This window comes from Salmo trutta, unplaced genomic scaffold (genome assembly GCF_901001165.1).
Source record: "Salmo trutta unplaced genomic scaffold, fSalTru1.1, whole genome shotgun sequence".
Classification (NCBI taxonomy): Eukaryota; Metazoa; Chordata; class Actinopteri; order Salmoniformes; family Salmonidae; genus Salmo; species Salmo trutta.
Window position 1 is genome coordinate 338296 of NW_021822308.1, and position 19091 is coordinate 357386.

The window sequence follows — 19091 nt, forward strand, 5'->3', positions numbered from 1 at the left end:
GGACTCTATTCCCTAAATAGTACACTACTTTAGACCAGAGCAGTGTACCCTATAGGGAATAGGGCGTCATTTGGGATGTAACCCACACTCTAGTCTTCTACACCTGCTCTGTAAAATTCACTTTCTATGAATTATAATAACTAACAATATTACCTCTGCATTTCATATGAATTATGAAAACGTAACAATATTACCTCTGTATTTAAAATGAATTAAAATGATAAACCATATTACCTGGGCTGTGGCGAGAGGCTTTTCATAAGGTGCCTCTGTTTTGCATCTAAACATTGTCACACTGCGTTGTGGGAACTGCATGTCAATATGACAGACAGACCCTTTTACGTGTGTGTGTGTGTGTGTGTGTGTGTGTGTGTGTGTGTGTGTGCTTCACAAATTGGCAGAATATCTGTGTGATGGCCTTTGTCTAGGAGCAATACAAAATTTGATTTGGGTTACCAGAATCAACACCACACCACACACACGCACATACAATCAGCATGTAGGGTCATGGACACATGAAATTGAAAGCTGTCAATCAAACTGCACTATAGATGCTTTTATTGACAAAAATTACCCATCACATAAAACACACACTCTCTCTTTCACACACACACGCACCCCACTCTAGTCGTAAATCTCTGTGGATGGGGGTATGGGGACCGAGTCCCCCGTTTTCAATTTCCTCAAAGACAATAGCCCTCAGCACAACACAACGCGGCAGGACGGACAGACGGGGAAAAGGTCAAATCTCTCCAAAGAAAATGATTTTTTTTGTCCATTTCACCTTTTCTAAACAAGATAGATACTGAAGTGGAGGTATCTGTTATACACACTTACTGAGAGAGGGGAGAGAGAATGGCAGAAAAAAACAGAACAGTTCTCTGGAATATCTTGTAACATTCATGAGATGAGACTTTTCTTGTGTGTGTTTCACACCCAATTTCACTTCGATTTATGTTTTCAAACACACTAAATTATGAATCACGCCAAATGTTCATTATTTGAATAATTGAAACGTAAACATTGGACCAGGGATGTTGCATCACGTCTCTGGGCAGAGGCTCATCCTGATCTTTATATAGTGTGCTTTGTAATGTTCCACAGTCTTTAGACGTCTCAGTACATACTAGTCTCTGTAGTAGTCTACGTGTCAGCCCCATAGGTGTGTGTGCATCATCTAGATGTCAAATAAAAGTATTTTGAATGATTGCTGGATGACAGGAAGTGGCTTCTGTTTGGTCGGAGGGTCAGTCTCTTTCTTGAGCTCTCGTTTTCCTCCTTTCTGATCTCTCCTCCACTCCTCTTCTCTACTTACACACATGGTTTGCTTTTGTTGTTTTTCTGTCACGTTGACTACTGCTAAATCCCACAGCCATCGTGTGTTTGTGTGCACTGCGGGGGTAGGTTAAATGGTAGAGCACTAAAAGGACCAGTGGATGAATGGGTGTGTAAGGCCTTTGTTGTCACCCATTGTCTGCCTCTCTATCGAAAAGACGACAGTTTTTTTCACAGGCTTTTTATGACCCATAGTTGTTGACGGGGTGTTTGCGCTGTGGGCGGAGCTGTAGTACCTGATTAGGTAAAAGGAGGAGAGGGAGGCTTCATTATAATATCTGTCATTCTCTCTTCTCTCTTTCATTCTCTCTAAAGTATGTGGTGAGGGACCCAGAGAAAGATGGGAATGGAGAGATTTATTCCTGAACCTCACCCACACACACACACACACACTCTTCCTCAGTCAAGGTCAACGTAGGTCGCAGTTCGTTAGCTAACCCCTAATTAACTATGTAATGAAAGACCGAATGGAACACTCGTTTAATCCTCCAATCACATCGTCTCCGTCTACCAGCCCTCGCCACCCAGATGTCACGGGCCAGTTTAGTGCGCACACACATACACACACACACACACACACACACACACACACACAGCCTGCTTCCCATTGACCTGTGACCCCCTCATTCCGCCTCTAGAGAGATGAGACACCATCCCAAGTGGCACCCTATTCAGGTCCCATAGGGCTTTGGTGAAAAGTAGTGTACTATATAGGGAATAGGGCGCTATGGGGACGCGGCCTCTCCATTTCACCTCGTCTTCATCAGAGCATCAGATAATTAACCAATACTGATGAATGAACAAGGAATTTACAAGTTAAGTGGGGGGGAGAGGGGAAAGAGAAAAGAGGGTGGGGGGTGGGGGGGAGGGAAAAGAGGGTGGGGGGGGAGAGGGGAAAGAGAAAAGAGGGTGGGGGGGAGAGGGGAAAGAGAAAAGAGGGTGGGGGGGAGAGGGGAAAGAGAAAAGAGGGTGGGGGGGAGAGGGGAAAGAGAAAAGAGGGTGGGGGGGAGAGGGGAAAAGAGGGTGGGGGGGAGAGGGGAAAGAGAAAAGAGGGTGGGGGGGAGAGGGGAAAAGAGGGTGGGGGGAGAGGGGAAAGGGCAAAGAGGGTGGGGGGGAGAGGGGAAAAGAGAAGAGGGTGGGGGGGAGAGGGGAAAAGAGGGTGGGGGGAGAGGGGAAAGAGAAAAGAGGGTGGGGGGGAGAGGGGAAAGAGAAGAGGGTGGGGGGGGAAGAGAAAAGAGGGTGGGGGAGAGGGGAAAGAGAAGAGGGTGGGGGGGAAGAGAAAAGAGGGTGGGGGGGAAAGAGAAAAGAGGGTATCGGCTACCGTCATTAGTTCATTTTGTGATTGTGATTTTGAGATGTGGTTGAAATTTGTAAGAAAAAAAGGGACATTTTGTAATTTAGAATTTAAAGATCAAAACAGGGAATGAAAGAACTAAAAGAACGAGCGAAAGAACAAATGACAGGAAGGACATAAATAAAGAATCCAATATAATAGGGACAGGTCTGTATGATATATCCTACCTTTCAGATCACTGCCATACACAGGGCCCTATTGGCATTCCACACACGGGGCCCTATTGGCATTCCACACACGGGGCCCTATTGGCATTCCACACACGGGGCCCTATTGGCATTCCACACACGGGGCCCTATTGGCATTCCACACACGGGGCCCTATTGGCATTCCACACACGGGGCCCTATTGGCATTCCACACACGGGGCCCTATTGGCATTCCACACACGGGGCCCTATTGGCATTCCACACACGGGGCCCTATTGGCATTCCACACACGGGGCCCTATTGGCATTCCACACACGGGGCCCTATTGGCATTCCACACACGGGGCCCTATTGGCATTCCATTCACGGGGCCCTATTGGCATTCCATTCACGGGGCCCTATTGGCATTCCATACACGGGGCCCTATTGGCATTCCATACACGGGGCCCTATTGGCATTCCATACATGGGACCCTATTGGCCCTGGTCAAACGTAGTGCACTGTATAGGAAATGGGGGTGTCATTTGGGATGCAGAATGCATCTCACTGTATCGGTCTATTGCCTTGGACTTATTTACTTCAGATAAAACCCTCAAAACACATCAAGAGAAATAAACTATTAAGTCCAGTTAGCTACAGACCAATATCCAGATGACCTGCTGCTCAAATGTTATAGATGTGGCTGGATGATATTATATACTTCACACACACACACACTGTGATAACACTAGCTGAACAGATGGAGCAAGTTGATAGGCAAGGTTGTGTACGAATAATACCCCCAAATAAATAGTATGCCGAAAAACAGAAGTTTTAGTATGTGACATTTTGTAAATTGTACTCTGAATGCATCATCTAGTGCGCCATTGCGTTAACCCCCGCCATTCGCTCATTTTGGTACAGCGTGTCAATGTATCTGATTATCAGCTGATTTCACCCCATATTAGCCAGCACCAGACCTCCAAGGTGTTGGGGTTTTAGTGTAGTATCTTCAGAGAGCAGAGACAAACTCACTAATACTCAACATGGACTGTAGCATATCAAGTTCATTGCAAATTAATAATTGTTATGGTTTATTGCGAGTAAAAAATGATATTTTAACCGTTTTCATTGCAGTTGAGTGTGACGGTGTTCAACTGTTAGCCCCTGGGCCTTTTAGGAGGGGAGAAGAAAAGAGACTGGCATCACTAAATCCCAAATGAGATCCCTTTTTGTTTTAATGACGTTAGCTTACGCTGAAATACTACAGAGGTTTCCATCATCTCTGGCTTATTCTAAGCCCTCTGGTCGTGTCCCAAATGACACTCTATTCCCCATGTAGTGCACTACTTCAACCAGAGCCCCGTGGGCCCTGATAAAAAAGACTGCTCTAAATCGGGAATAGTGTGCCAATTGGGACGCAAGCTCTCTGTGGACCTCGAGGGGCTTCACGGAGGACCCAGGTGTTCCTGAAGGACCCAACAGACGGTTCCCTCAATCTGAGTAAATTAATTAACTTACTAATTGTCTTTTAGCTAATTGATAAACAGACACACACACACACACACACAATCTAAATAGTAGCAGGTGTCCTATTTGAACCTATGCTGTGAACCTCCTGCTGACAGCTGTCATTATCACATGGATCTAAAACACTCTAAACACATTGGCCAAACCACGACCACACTAATAACCTGTTTCACAGGCTGCCCATTTTCTCTACTCCACATAATCAATGACTCTGTGTTCCATCTAATGTACAGATTTCTCCCTCTTTAAAAACTCATTCTCTCCCCCTTCCCCCTCTCCAGGATGTATGATGTGGGGGGTCAGAGGACAGAGAGGAGGAAGTGGATTGGTTGTTTCGAGGACGTCAGGGCCGTGGTATTTGTTGTTTCTCTCAGTGGATACGACATGACTCTAGTAGAGGACCCATGTATGGTGAGACACTCTATTGTTAACCCTACATCTGTACACGTCATTTTCCTGATGAACAGAACACTATTACAATATTACTATATTACTAATGTTACTGTTATATCTAATGATTTCCCCTCTTTCAGAACCGCCTACAGGAGAGTCTGAAACTCTTCTCTTCCATCTGCAACAACATCTTCTTCAAGAGTACCTCAATGGTAAGAGACAGTCTAGATACTGTAGGGCCTCAATGGTAAGAGACAGTCTAGATACTGTAGGGCCTCAATGGTAAGAGACAGTCTAGATACTGTAGGGCCTCAATGGTAAGAGACAGTCTAGATACTGTAGGGCCTCAATGGTAAGAGACAGTCTAGATACTGTAGGGCCTCAATGTTAAGAGACAGTCTAGATACTGTAGGGCCTCAATGGTAAGAGACAGTCTCGATACTGTAGGGCCTCAATGGTAAGAGACAGTCTCTATACCGGGGTACCTTAGTGGTAAGGCCCTAGTCTAAAGCCCAATTCAAACGAAAAGCTCTTTTTTTTTTACGCTTGTAAACAACCGTGTACACGCTGGAATTAGAATGCACAGGAGTGAATGAGAGAGAGCAGATGGGCCGCGATCGTCAACGACATCAAAGGTCTGGTATTTGGTAAGAGATGATGTAACCAGCAATGAGAATTACTCCCAGACTGGGCTACAAGAAAATATGGCAAACTAGCCCAGCATGCAATTTCTTTTTTTCTTTTTTTTTTTTTAATATATATTTTTTTCAAATATTGCAGTGCACAGATTTTGACATGATTTTTTTATTTTTATTATTGTGGCTAGAAAGGTCCCGTCTGTACAGAAACTCTTCCATTGATAGTGACAGCTACTTGGCCAAGTCTAAGTAGAGTTTGGTTGACATGGTTGTCCTCTAGTTGTCCTTTTGCTAATGGACAGGATGGAGAAGACGCTACACACACACACGCTACACACACTACACACTCACTGTTACGCATAGAGAGTCCATGGGGAGGACAGAGTGGGAACGGATGAGTGAAGCAAACATGGAGGAAGTCTTTCTCCATCTCGTTCTCCCTCTTTCTCACTTGTCATTTATGTCACTCGTGGCTTCTGAGTGGACATGCCTCTGCAATGTCTTTGTCACCACACGCCTACACACATGCGTACACACACACACACACACACACACACACACACACACACACACACACACGACCGACCACAGCCGTCGTTCTAATAGGTCCCTTGTCACTCGTAATTAAACAGCGAACAGTAATTTAGGTGTTCATTCTGCTTGCTTCCAGCCCACACACACACACACCAACACACACACCCGCCCTCATCAAATGAAAGACAGTGTAACGAGCTTGTTTAATGGGACCTCCTTTAGTATGTTTTTAATGTCACTTGGTGTGTGCATGCGTACGCGTGTGAGACCGAGTAATTCATCTATCAGGGCGTGTCCTGAGTCTGCTAACCTATAACCCTCCACCCACTGTTCCCCTGTGTTAATTACACACCTCACACACACACTCTCATTATTCTCTTCATTCAAATCAGTTCATCATTATCTAGCCAGTTGTTGTTCTTTTAACCAAATGAACCAAAGCCAGGTAGAATGAGAACTCCTCATAGACTTTTAATTGGTCAACTCGTGAACCACTACAGTGAACCAAGTTGTGTCCCAAATGTCACCCTGTTCCCTTTATGTCCCTTCATATAGGCTCTGGTCAAAAGTAGTGCACTATATAGGGAATAGCACGCCATTTGCACGTCTTTCACAGTGTTGTGTACTGTGAAAGGGACAGTCAGTCAGGGACAGTGTGTGTGTTGACTCACACCATAATACTTGCGACAGCTAGATCAATCAATCCTCCTGTAGCCAAGGCTTCACTAGGTAATTGATCTGAATTCGCAAGTGATCGCTCTCCCAATCACATGTACAGATTTGACCATTCATCAACTGGCATTCACGGTTGATTGATGAGTAGTATAATTCTGCAGTCATATCTGTATCACATGGAAGTGGTATTTACGGTAAATGGTTTGTCACCATTAACCAGAATATTATCCTGATCCTGATTATTCCTGAACATCCTCCCTATTGTTCATCTGTGTATTTGTTTACTACTTTATTTGCGTATAATTGCCGACCAGGGATGTCGGATATTTTTGATTTATTTGTTTATTTATTGCAGATCTTATTTATGAACAAGATCGATCTTTTTCAAGAGAAGATTTTACATTCGGGGCGGCATCTACGGCTGTATGTGCCGCAGTTCAAAGGTCAGTCACGCTGACCACACCCTAATATACACACGACACGTGCACCACACACAATAGGTAAAACATATGTGACCAGATTGATAATGCTATTGCAAGCCATTGGTGTATGACATGAAATGGCCTTTAATGTTGTCATTGATAAAATAACAATATACAGGCTTGAGATCGGATGAAGCCATTTTGATAAAATGGTGTATTATCATGAAATGTAACTAACTCTGAAAACGGTATTGCCTCTGTCTGTCTCCCTCCCTCCCTCAGGTGCAGACTGTGACGTGGACGCTGCGGCCCGATACATCGCCGGAATGTTTGTCTCTCTCAACGCCACGCCCAGTAAACTCATCTACCACCACTTCACCACGGCAACGGACACCTCCAACGTACAGATTGTCTTCCAGGTCGTCATGGACACCATCATCAAAGAGAACCTAGAGGCCGTCTCTCTGCTGTGATTGGTTCTAAGAGTTCCTATGAGTTCTAACAGTTCCGATGGTGCTGGTTGGCTTCTGGACTCTGGGGTGAAGTTTCCCTCGGTACAGAGCTAGGCTCAGCTCCCCATCACCAAATCATAACCTTAAAGGGTCAATCAGCAGTTGCTACGTCCATTTTTGGAATTAACAACTGGCCCATTGATTCTTGAAGAATGTAACTTATAAATGCTCGTGAGCTTAATTCAAAATATAAGCTTGTTTTACTCCAACGCTTGTAAACAACGTAAATGTAAACAAATAGCCTCAACATGGTTAACTAGAATGTTGATATCATGGATTGACAGTCTTTGCATCCACAGCTCTTGCTATGCATTTGAGAGAGGTTACAATTCTCCAGCCCCGTCCCTCAGCTTTTTACCAAAACGGGCGGGGAGTGTGCTTTGTTATTGTTTCAACTGCTGATTGCCGCTTTAACCGTTAGCGGGGGAAATGGAAAACCGACCCAAGATCAGTGACTAGGGGCTACGTCACCCTACTCCGTTTTCCAGTTCCGGAAGAAAAGCGTTTTTAAGTGGACTTCATAGTGAAAGACCCCTCTGTTCAGTTCCTTTGGAACTGTTTACATGACTTTTTGGAATGAGGAGGAGGTCCATTGGAGACCATTTCACTTCCCTCTCCTTGTTTTTGTGAACAGTCATGGACTATGGTAATATTTATTTGTGTTGTTGTTATGCAACCCTAATCAGAATATGAATAATGCAACATTTTAATTCTTAACATACTTGTTATATTTCTCAGCAGCTCATTGGAGGGACCCTGTAGATGGTAATGATAGGCTTCCTCTCAGCTTTGGTTGCTCGGTTACAGTCATCCGGCTAAATGCTCACTCAGCTTAGTGCATGTCTTAGTGTGTGTGGGCAGGCAGGCGTGAGGATTTACCATTTGTCCGTTAGATGCGCGGGCAGTGTGGTACTGCGTGTTGAGGTGTGGAGTTATGGGTCACTCATCCATACAGACTGTGTGTGTGTGTGTGTTAAGGGGTTAACTCATGCATACAGACTGTGTGTGTGTGTGTGTGTGTGTTAAGGGGCTAACTCATGCATACAGACTGTGTGTGTGTGTTATGCATATAGACTGTGTGTGTTTTCCTCCCATCCATCAATGCCGATCACTCCTTAATGGGACAGAGATCACGGAAAACAACTGGCTTTATTTAACTGCAGTAAATCTCATCACTCTTTTGTGTCCTGCTCTCTCTCTTTTCCTCCCTCTTTCTCTCTCCTCTTTTTCTTAATTTACATGTTTTATTCTGTCATTCATTTGGGGATTTTTGTCTAAGTTGCCCAACAGACAAGTATCTGTTGGAAGACTATTGCTATCAAACTATTTTCTAAGCATTTATGAGAAATAAAATCTTCTTACCATTATGTATTTATAAGAATCATTCCTAATTGTGCCCGTTTATGGGGGGGGGGTGCCTTTTTATGTATACCTATGTAGTATTTAAATTTAAATTCTGTTTTATATGATTTCTGTCATCTATTAACATTTTAATCTTGAGTTTTGGGGTTGAGATTTGGACACAGAATTGGATTATAATTCAGTCGATCTTGTGAAATAACTTGACCTTGGTGTCTTCAGATCAGTTGTCTATGCCAATTGAATAATTATTTGAATGTTTCGGAGTCGTTTGTTTACTGGCCGTGTCGTCATTTTTAGAAAGAAAACAAAGCAGATTTAAGCAAAAACATTTTACATTTACACTGTAGTCATTTAGCAGACGCTCTTATCCAGAGTAACTGCATACGTTTTCATACATTTTTTTTTATTTCGTACTGGTCCCCGTGGGAATCGAACCCACAACCCTGGTGTTGCAAACACCATGCTCTACCAACTGAGCCACACGGGACCAATAAGGCCAGAGGGCGGTGTGGTATATGTGCAATATACCACGGCTAAGGGCTGTTCTTAATCACGACGCACTGCGGAGTGCCTTGATACAGCCCTTAGACATAGTATATTGGCCACAAACCCCTGAGGTGCCTTATTGCTATTATAAACTGGTTACCAACGTAATTAGAACTGTACTTTTTGTCATACTCATGGTATATGGTCTGATATACCATGGCTTTCAGCATTCAGGGCTCTAACTACCCAGTTTAGAATAGGCTATATAGTGCAACTGACCGCAGAAAAATTTGCTTCAATGAAAAACACTGTCAGGATGAAAATACTTAAATATAAGTGATTTCTGTTGCTGAGGCTTCGAAATAGGCTAGGTCCTACTGCACAAAAGAACATCTTCATTTGTTTCCACAATGAATATGTAGCCTAGGCTACTATCAGTCAAGCATAAATACAAATGTTCACCAATCAAATTAGCAATATTTGTTCATTTTAATAAAATAAATAAAAGTACTTTGACAGGTTCTGCTCAGCAGGCAACGATTTATGAACATTTAATAATGGCCTACATTAGGCAACGCAGGTAACCTACAAGGGTGAGGGTCGGCATAGGAATATAGGGGAGTGTGGGGGGGTTGACAAAAGATTGCTTAGTAGCCTAGTAACAACTTTCTCTCACACACAAACACACATTGCACTTTGGGTTTTGTCTTTTTTGTTTTGTTTTACACCGCTAGTATTAAACAAACATTATTAATATCCGTTTTTTTATATATATAAATGATGAGAAAACATTCAATGTCATCATCAATCAACGGTCCTTCTTTTTCGCTCACGCTGCCTGCGTTCTTGCCCATCTGCCTCGCGGAAAGTCAACTGTTGTTGTTGGCGCCGGCGGGAGATTTGTTGGCCTCACGCGGCCAGGCAGTCCAGCGAGTCGAGCGAGAGGAACACGTCAGCCTTGCACTGGAACGTACTCGTCCCGTCCCGCAGCAGCTCGCAGCTCTTCAGGTTGGGAGAGATGTCTGTCACACAGATAGCCTGAGAGCGAGAGAAACGGCGAGTTAAATGATGTTCAGTCATTAATTGTGGCAAATTAAAGTAGGCCTGTTTGGGGGAAATGTGCTGAAATGTAGAAAAATGGATACAAATGTTCAAGAAATGAAAATAATTTGTACTTATTGTCACATTGAAATATAGACCGACTACTGAGACATGTTGTCTTGTCAAAGGTTGGTTTTAGTTCAGTTTTGTTTTTGTCATATTCAGATTGCTATTTATAGGCTATTATTCAAGTAGGTCTAGCCTATAGTCTACAATGTATTTTTATCGGGCATAAATACTGCTAAAACGTTTTAATTTATTTGTGACAGTAGGCAAGTTGCGCGTCTCTTTGATGCTAAAAGGACAGCGCCTTTTACGCAGTAGTCTGATATCTGGAGCGCTACTTCCTAGTCGATTCCAATTTATGTAATCTCACTTTTAAAAGATGTTTAAACTTTTAAATGTGACTACGGCACTTTTCCCCCCAAAAAATACATTATAACAATGGCAAAATTTGACAATGGCAATCGATTCACCTCACTAATTTGCGTGCAGGTAGAATCTAGGAAGAAATGTACTGTATTTAACCATATATAGGCCTAATAGGGCCTAACATATTCTCTTTGGGTACCATCTACCTTAGACTTTAATTCAACGATTTTACCTCCCAAATCACACTTACCATGTTTTTGAGCACGGGGGTCTGTCGGTTACCGTCAGTCACCAAGTTGTTCTCGGTGCCGGTGTTCTCCCCGCTGTCCATCACCGTTTCTTCTGACTCAGACCTCCGGATGTACGGGGACCTCCGGATCCCGGACAGCAGACCCGAGGCTCGGCCGACCGAGTGGTAGCTCGGTCCGGTGGACTGCTTGTACCACGCCTCGATAGGGTGGCACGAGATAAGCATGGAGATACCGACGCACACCACGGCGAATCTAACAGACCTCTCCATCTCGGGACGCTTTTTTACGCAGCTGGATGGAATGTTGGTTTGACGGTTGGTTGTGGTTCGGTTTTCGTCGGGATGTTTTTGGTTCTTCTGTTCTTGTCTTCTTCTCTGGTGAGCTGTAGCCTAGGTTACCAATATCAACTGACGTTCTTGTTGGCCGGTTCTTCCGTTGGTTGTGTGTTGTGGCCGTTTATATAGGCGCGCGGCACGATCGTGACCTGTCGATTGGATCAGAAGGATTCAATGATTCATCTTTACGCACGCAGATGAACAATCCAATCCGGATTTATGCGTTTTCTCTTTCCCCCTGTGTTTGGGGAGGTAGGGGGAGGTTGACATAGTGACATCACACCGATCCTCATAATATGTTTCTTGAGAAAACTATAAAGTAAATTAGGTTTATTGGCATATGGCTGGAATATCGTCATGAATGGTCCAACTTCAGATGCTTCAACTTTACAGAACTGGGAGAGAAAGAGAGAGACAGTCCACTGAGTGGATTAGTGAATGTGTTCAAATGCTCGTAAATTATAGGCTATCCTAAAAAGCACACGTTTTCAGTTAGCTTGTTAGTTTATCCTTCGGTAGAACTCCGTACCTCCACAACAGTGTAAATAAGATCCCCATGTTTAGATAACAGCCTATATAACCAATGAATGGTGTGGCTGCAGAACAAGTTGAGGAGACTAAATGACTTGGTGTTACCTTAGATTGTAAACTGTCATGGTCAAAACATATAGATGCAATGGTTGTAAAGATGGGGAGAGGTCTGACCGTAATAAAGAAAGCTCTGCTTTTACGACACCTCACTCAAAAAGCAAGTGTAGGCTCTAGTTTAGTCTTGATTATTGCCCAGTGGTGTGGTCAAGCTGCAGCTGGCCCAGAACAGAGCGGCACGTCTTGCTCTTCATTGTAATCAGGGGGCTCAATTTACACACAGCTCTGACACACACACTTAACCCACTAGACATGTCACCAGGGGTCTTTGGTTTTACAGAACCCAAATCCAGAACAAATTCAAGAAAGCGTACAGTATTATATAGAGCCATTATTGAATGGAACTTCCATCTCATATTGCTCAGATGAACAGCAAACCTGCTTTCAAAAAACAGATAAAGCAACACCTCAAGGCACAACGCCTCTCCCCTATTTGATAGTTTGGGTGTATGTATTGATATGTAGGCTACATGTGCCATTTTCTTTTTAATTGATGTATTTCTGTTCTGGTCTATTACTGTTCTGTATTATGTCATGTTTCATGTTCTGTGTGGACCCCAGGAAGAGTAGCTGAAGCTATCGCAACAGCTAACGGGGAGCCTAATAAAATACCTAATATCACCTTGTCGCCCGCCCATACATGACCAAATGGGAAAATAATAATTACGCATAGGCTCCATTAACCTAGATAAAAAAAAGTTTACTTAAAAGTGCTGATCAAAGGCCATCTCCAATATCGGAGAGCAGATCATCAATAATCTGACCATATAACGCTAATGGAACTGAGTAGTCTATGATTTAAAACGAATCGATGAATCAAATTGTCTGTGGTTCTTGTGATTCAGCCAGATCTGATGGTAGCCGACTTGTTGTGTGATCTACATGCAACAGGCTGATATAATATAGCCCAGAAACAATCCTAGCAAGCCAGCTGCTTGGAATAAAAAGGTCTGTAAATAAAACAGAACATTTCTGTTTCCTTCTTACATTTCCCTTCATCCCATCCCCAAATATAAGTTTGATACCAAAGAGAAATAGACTTTAAACTGTGATGCTCCAACTAGTTCATATAACTATATCAGCTTTTAAGAACTTAAATACTGATGACATTATTATGAAAAAAATTATAAACAGGGGAAGCAAGAAAATACTTTATTTGACAAAATACATAAAATCTCAACATCTAGATGTTGTCAAACTGAAATCATACAAAACATACATTGTATGAAACCCAGTACATTTGCACTGAAGCTATACCACATTTGTTTTTTGTTTTTCAGCCATAAATGGTCATCATAATCATAACCCATAGTTCTTCCTGTTCAGGTCACGAGGTGGTTTCTGGTCAAAACTCCTGGCCCTATAGTCATAACTCATGGGTTATAACTCGCATTAAAATAAAGACAGTTGTGGCTGCACAGAATCCCCAAGTACCTCTTTAATGGCCACATGTACTCTTAACCTCTACCTGTTACAGCCACAAAAGGATGGGCCATCGCAGGAGCCGGATTCCTCTCCATCTTACTTCCTAGATTCCTTCTTTCTAGGGAGATGTTCCTGGCCACTGTGATTCTTCTTCTGCATTGATTGCTCTGTGGAGGTTCAGGCCAGCTAACTGTGAAGCACATTGTGACTACTGCTGATGTTAAAAGGGCTTTATAAAATAAATATGATTGATTGTGGATCAATCATGGTCCAGTTGTGGTCTAGTTGTGGTCAGACTCCGTTGTAGAGCGGTCGACAGTGTGGTTCCAGTTTGTCCTCCAGCACAGCGTCTGGTCCACAGACCCAAGGATCCCCAGTGTCCCACTGCCACTTCAGCAGCCTGGCAACATAACATTAGGAAATAAATAAGATAACAAATAACATAAGATATAACATAAGAAATACCCCAAGGGGAAAATGGTTTGGCTTTCTCGAAATTCCCAAGTTTTCCTGAAATGTTTGAAGGATTCCATATTTCTTGCTTATTCCATCCTGATTTTGGGAATCTCCCAACCCCGATTTCTGGAAAACCTGGGAATTTTGGGAAAGTTACTGGAATTTTGCAACCCTGCATAATATCCATATCGATATACAATAATCTATCCATAATATCCATATCGATATACAATAATCGATCCATAATATCCCTATAGAACAGTAATACTAACCTGTGTCTGAGGCTCTCCAGGACCGGGGCGAGAGCCGGGTCCCCAGCCAGGTTCACAGTCTCCTCTGGGTCCGACCGCAAGTCAAAAAGCTCCCAGCGGTCCCTGTAGTAGTCATAGAAAGATGTTTTGCCAGGGTTAGAGGTTCCAAGCCCATTCTATCAATTATATATCTATGGTAGTATCATAGATATATAACCCTTTATTTTATATTGTATAGTTTTATATTGTTTATAGACTCCAATGCTTTATATTGTATAGTTTTTATATTGTATAGCTTTTATATTGTTTATAGACTCCAATGCTTTATATTGTATAGTTTTTATATTGTTTATAGACTCCAATGCTTTATATTGTATAGCTTTTATATTGTTTATAGACTCCAATGCTTTATATTGTATAGCTTTTATATTGTTTATAGACTCCAATGCTTTATATTGTATAGCTTTTATATTGTATAGTTTAATTTATATGGTAATGAAGATAGTATAACAACAGTAGTACCGCTACATAATAGAGAATAATTAAGCAAATACTATAAAGGCCCAAAGGTGTGTGGTCTATTGACATATCCCACAACCCCCTTGAGGTGCCTTATTGCTATTATAAACTGGTTACCAACATAAATAGAAAAGTAAACAAGTATTTTTGCACAACCGTGGTATATTTAAGCAATAAGGCACGAGGGGGTGTGGTATATGGCCAATATACCTCGGCTAACGGCTGTTCTTATGCACGACGCATAAATAAAAATCCTCAATCTACACACAATACCCGTAATGACAAAGCGAAAACAGGTTTTTAGAAATGTTTGCAAATTTATTACAAATAAAAAACAGACACCTTACTTACATAATTATTCAGAACCTTTGCTATGAGACTCAAAATTGAGCTCCGGTCCATTCTGTTTCCATTGATCATCCTTGAGATGTTTCTACAACTTGATTGGAGTCCACCTGTGGTAAATTCAATTGATTGGACATGATTTGGAAAGGCACACACCTGTCTATATAAGGTCCAACAGTTGACAGTGCATGTCATAGCAAAAACCAAGCCATGAGGTTGAAGGAATTGTCCGTAGAGTTTCAAGACAGGATTGTGTCGAGGCACAGATCTGGGGAAGGGTACCAAAACATTTTTTTCAGCATTGATGGTCCCCAAGAACACAGTGGCATCCATCATTCTTAAATGGAAGAAGTTTGGAACCACTAAGACTCTTCCTAGAGCTAAGTTAGGGAGGTGACCAAGAACCCGATGGTCACTCTGACAGAGCTTCAGAGTTCCTCTGTGGAGATGGGAGAAACTTCCAGAAGGACAACCATCTCTGCAGCACTCCACCAATCAGGCCTTTATGAGTAAAGGGTCTGAATCCTTATATATATATATATATATGTGTGTATATATATATATATATATATATGTATATATATATATATATATATGTAATATATTTTTTTTATTCACAAACATTTCTAAAAACCTGTTTTTGCGTTATCATTATGATATTGTGTGTAGATTGATGAGAAAAAAACAATTTCATAAATGTTAGAATAAGGCTGTAACGTAACAAAATGTGGAAAAAGTCAAGGGATCTGAATACTTTCCAAATGCACTGTACATACGGCTGAAATGTTGTTTCAGCCAATCAGCATCCACGACCCAAAGTTCTCGGTTTATAGTCTAGTATTATAGTGTTCGGTGTATCGGTCTAAGCTCCTGACTCCGAACCACACACGCCACCTCAGCGACGGGGGTTCTCTGGGGTTTCTACACCCCTCTCTATGTCTATCTCCCTATCTGTAATTATATCTGTCCTCTCTAATCTCAGATACATAAAGGGATCTCCTTCAAAAAGTACCTGTAGTAGTATTGTTGCAGGGTCCTGAACCAGCCTGTGGGCCGCCTGGCCAGGGTGTTATTCAGATATATACTAATGTATAATATAACTACCATGCTGTGTTGTCATGTGTTGCTGCCTTGTTATGTTGTTGTCTTAGGTATCTCTTTATGTAGTAGTGTTGTCTCTCTTGTAATCACAGGCACCCGTCCCCGCAGGAAGCCTTTTGGTAGGCCGTCATTGTAAATAAGAATTTGTTCCTAACTGACTTGCCTAGTTAAATAAAAGGTTAAAAATAATAAAAAAACAAGCATGTAATATAGTAAAATAGTGTATAATATAGTATAATAGTGTATAATATAGTGTAATATAAGTGTATAATATATTATAGTATACTAGTGTGTAATATAAGTGTGTAATAGTGTATAATATAGTGTATAATATAGTATAATAGTGTATAATGTAATAGTGTATAATATAGTATAATAGTGTATATAATAGTATTATAACAGTACCTGTAGTAGTATTGTTGCAGAGCCTTGAACCAGCCTAAGGGCTGCCCGGCCAGGGTGTTATTCAGATATATACTCGTGTGTAATATAATAATGTATAGTATAATAGTGTATAATATAATAGGATATAATAGTGTATAATATAATAGTGTGTAATAGTGTATAATGTAATAGTGTATAATATAGTATATAATAGTGTATTATAACAGTACCTGTAGTAGTATTGTTGCAGGGTCTTGAACCAGCCTGTGGGCCGTCCGGCCAGGGTGTTATTCAGCAGGTCCTGGAAGGTGGGAGAGACATAGAAGTCCTGGTCTATGGGGAAGGGCATGCGGTAGTGGAGGTTGTGGAGCAGGCGGTACGCCCCCTGGTGGATGGAGCGGATAGGGTAGTACATGGTCACCTCATGGAGGGACTGGCTGCCGTAGACAGTGTGGAAGAACAAAGAAGACATAAATAAAGCATTAATCCAAAGTACAGTGTAGTAATGAGGAATTACAATACTTGTTAGACTGAAATAATAATTAAACAGTAATACGGACCCTGTAATGTAAAGTGTTACCTAATACACACAAAGAAAGAAAGTCACACTATGGGCCAGTTTCCCAGACACAGATTCTAACTAGTCCTGAACTAAAAATCATTCTCAATGGAGAATCTGCATGGAACATGCTGTTCAGTCCAGGACTACAGTAGGTATAATCACAGTGTCTGGGAAACCACCCAATATATAGTCTCAGTGGTTTACTGGTTATAACACCAACATCTAACACACCGTGCCTTCCTTCCTTTGTACCTGGCGTAGACGGTGTGCCAGGCGGAGGGGGTGGGTTTTACCTGGCGTAGACGGTGTGCCAGGCGGAGGAGGTGGGTTTTACCTGGCGTAGACGGTGTGCCAGGCGGCGGGGGAGGGTTTTACCTGGCGTAGACGGTGTGCCAGGCGGCGGGTGAGGGTTCAGCGATGAGGGCAGGGAGGAGGGAGCGGCCTGTGAGGCTGACAGGGGTGGTAGGGGTGCCCGGGAGGCAGTATGAGGGGTACGGGATGGAGAACCAGTCCAGTAAGGTGGGGGTGATGTCTGGAGGGAGGGAGGGAGAGCGATGGTTAGGTTCAACCACAATTTGTCTTCCTGTGACTTCTCACATCCAATATCCTTGCCTCCTTAAAGCACATTGGAGGAGAACATCCAAGATTTTCCCCCTCTGACCTTCTTCACCAATGGGCTTTGAGAAAGAGGCGAGGAGAGAGAGGATGTGAGGAATCGTGGAAAGGCAAATTGAGATTTAAACAGTGGTTAAATTACTTTTAAAATCCTTCCTTCCTCCTTTCCTTGGTGACTCCCTAACATATACTGTAGAAGGGTAGTTATGTCTCCCCCTAATGGTAACACAGTGGTATTACACACATGCATCAAGAAATACATCCACATTCATTAATTCTCCCCAGCTATTATCAGTCAATCCACCAAAACCTTCTTCCCTCCTCCCTTTTCCTCTCTCTCCCTCCCTCCCTCCAACCATCATTCTCTCTCCCTCCCTCCCTCCAACCATCATTCTCTCTCCCTCCCTCTCACCCAGTAGACTGACGTAGGCCTGGCTGGTCCCTCCCTCCTGCTCCCCCTCTCTCCTTCCCTCTCACCCAGTAGACTGACGTAGGCCTGGCTGGTCCCTCCCTCCTGCTCCCCCTCTCTCCCTCCCTCTCACCCAGTAGACTGACGTAGGCCTGGCTGGTCCCTCCCCATCTCTCCCTGTGTTCAGGTGATGACACCAACATGGGTTCTGCGGTGCCTGATCCGTACAGGTTGGTGCGTCCGTTGGGGAAAGGGATACCGTTATCAGAGCTGTAGATCACCAAGGTATCATTCTCATAACCAGCCTCCCTCAACTCAGCCAGCACCAGACCAATACCTATGGGAGACAGTAGAGGATACGTGGTGAACAGTGCCCCATGGTGGCGGTGGGGTTATGGTATGGGCAGGGATAAGCTACGGACAGCGAACACAATTGTATTTTATCGATGGCAATTTGAATGCACAGAGATACTGTGACAAGATCCTGAGGCCCATTGTTTTTAAGGTAATGTGACCAACAGATGCATATCTGTATTCCCAGTCATGTGAAATCCATAGATTAGGGCCTAATGAATTTATATCAACCGACTGGTTTCCTTATATGAACTGTAACTCAGACAAAATCGTTCAAATTGTTGCATGTTGCGTTTATATTTTTGTTCAGTATAGTTTGTGAAATGTAGAAAACAGAACTCTGAATGGGTCATGTGATGAGCGATTGTGCTGACTCCCGCCATTAGTTCATTTTGGTACAGTGTGTCAATTTATCTGATTATCAGCTGTTGTCAAACACGTGAGTCGGGAATAGACGAGTGAATTCTACTAGATCAAACGCCGAAATGAGTATGCAGTTTAAGTATGTAGTACGCTAGTGTGGGTATTCGGACACGGCCATGGATGGATTAATGGTGTAGAACCAGACTAATACCTACAGCGGAGAAATTTACTTG

At 42.7% G+C, this 19091-nt stretch overlaps 3 protein-coding genes across 4 annotated transcripts in view; 1 reads left to right on the top strand and 2 right to left on the bottom strand.

The window, feature by feature from the left end:
* LOC115181683 (guanine nucleotide-binding protein G(o) subunit alpha-like) overlaps nt 1–8890 on the top strand; it is a 40413-nt gene extending 31523 nt beyond the window's left edge. Inside the window, exons 6-9 of the mRNA XM_029743513.1 lie at nt 4627–4756; nt 4879–4950; nt 6941–7028; nt 7290–8890. Coding sequence (XP_029599373.1) covers nt 4627–4756; nt 4879–4950; nt 6941–7028; nt 7290–7480 — 481 coding nt within the window. The 3' untranslated portion in view covers nt 7481–8890. The remainder of the gene's footprint in view (nt 1–4626; nt 4757–4878; nt 4951–6940; nt 7029–7289) is intronic.
* A 947-nt stretch (nt 8891–9837) lies between these two features.
* Nucleotides 9838–11805, bottom strand: LOC115181689 (neuropeptide B). Its single transcript, XM_029743521.1, has 2 exons — nt 11091–11805; nt 9838–10405 (listed from the first exon to the last, which is right to left on the bottom strand). The coding sequence occupies exons 1-2, from the start codon at nt 11358–11360 to the stop codon at nt 10277–10279; spliced, it is 399 nt and encodes a 132-aa protein (XP_029599381.1). The 5' UTR covers nt 11361–11805; the 3' UTR covers nt 9838–10276.
* Nucleotides 11806–13210: 1405 nt separating this feature from the next.
* Nucleotides 13211–19091, bottom strand: part of LOC115181670 (N-sulphoglucosamine sulphohydrolase) — a gene marked incomplete at its 5' end in the record, with an annotated part of 8630 nt that continues 2749 nt past the window's right edge. Inside the window, 5 exon segments of one of the 2 annotated variants that reach the window (XM_029743504.1) lie at nt 13211–13899; nt 14228–14329; nt 16786–16992; nt 17493–17649; nt 18275–18478. In XM_029743504.1, coding sequence (XP_029599364.1) covers nt 13791–13899; nt 14228–14329; nt 16786–16992; nt 17493–17649; nt 18275–18478 — 779 coding nt within the window. 2 annotated transcript variants of the gene reach the window in all.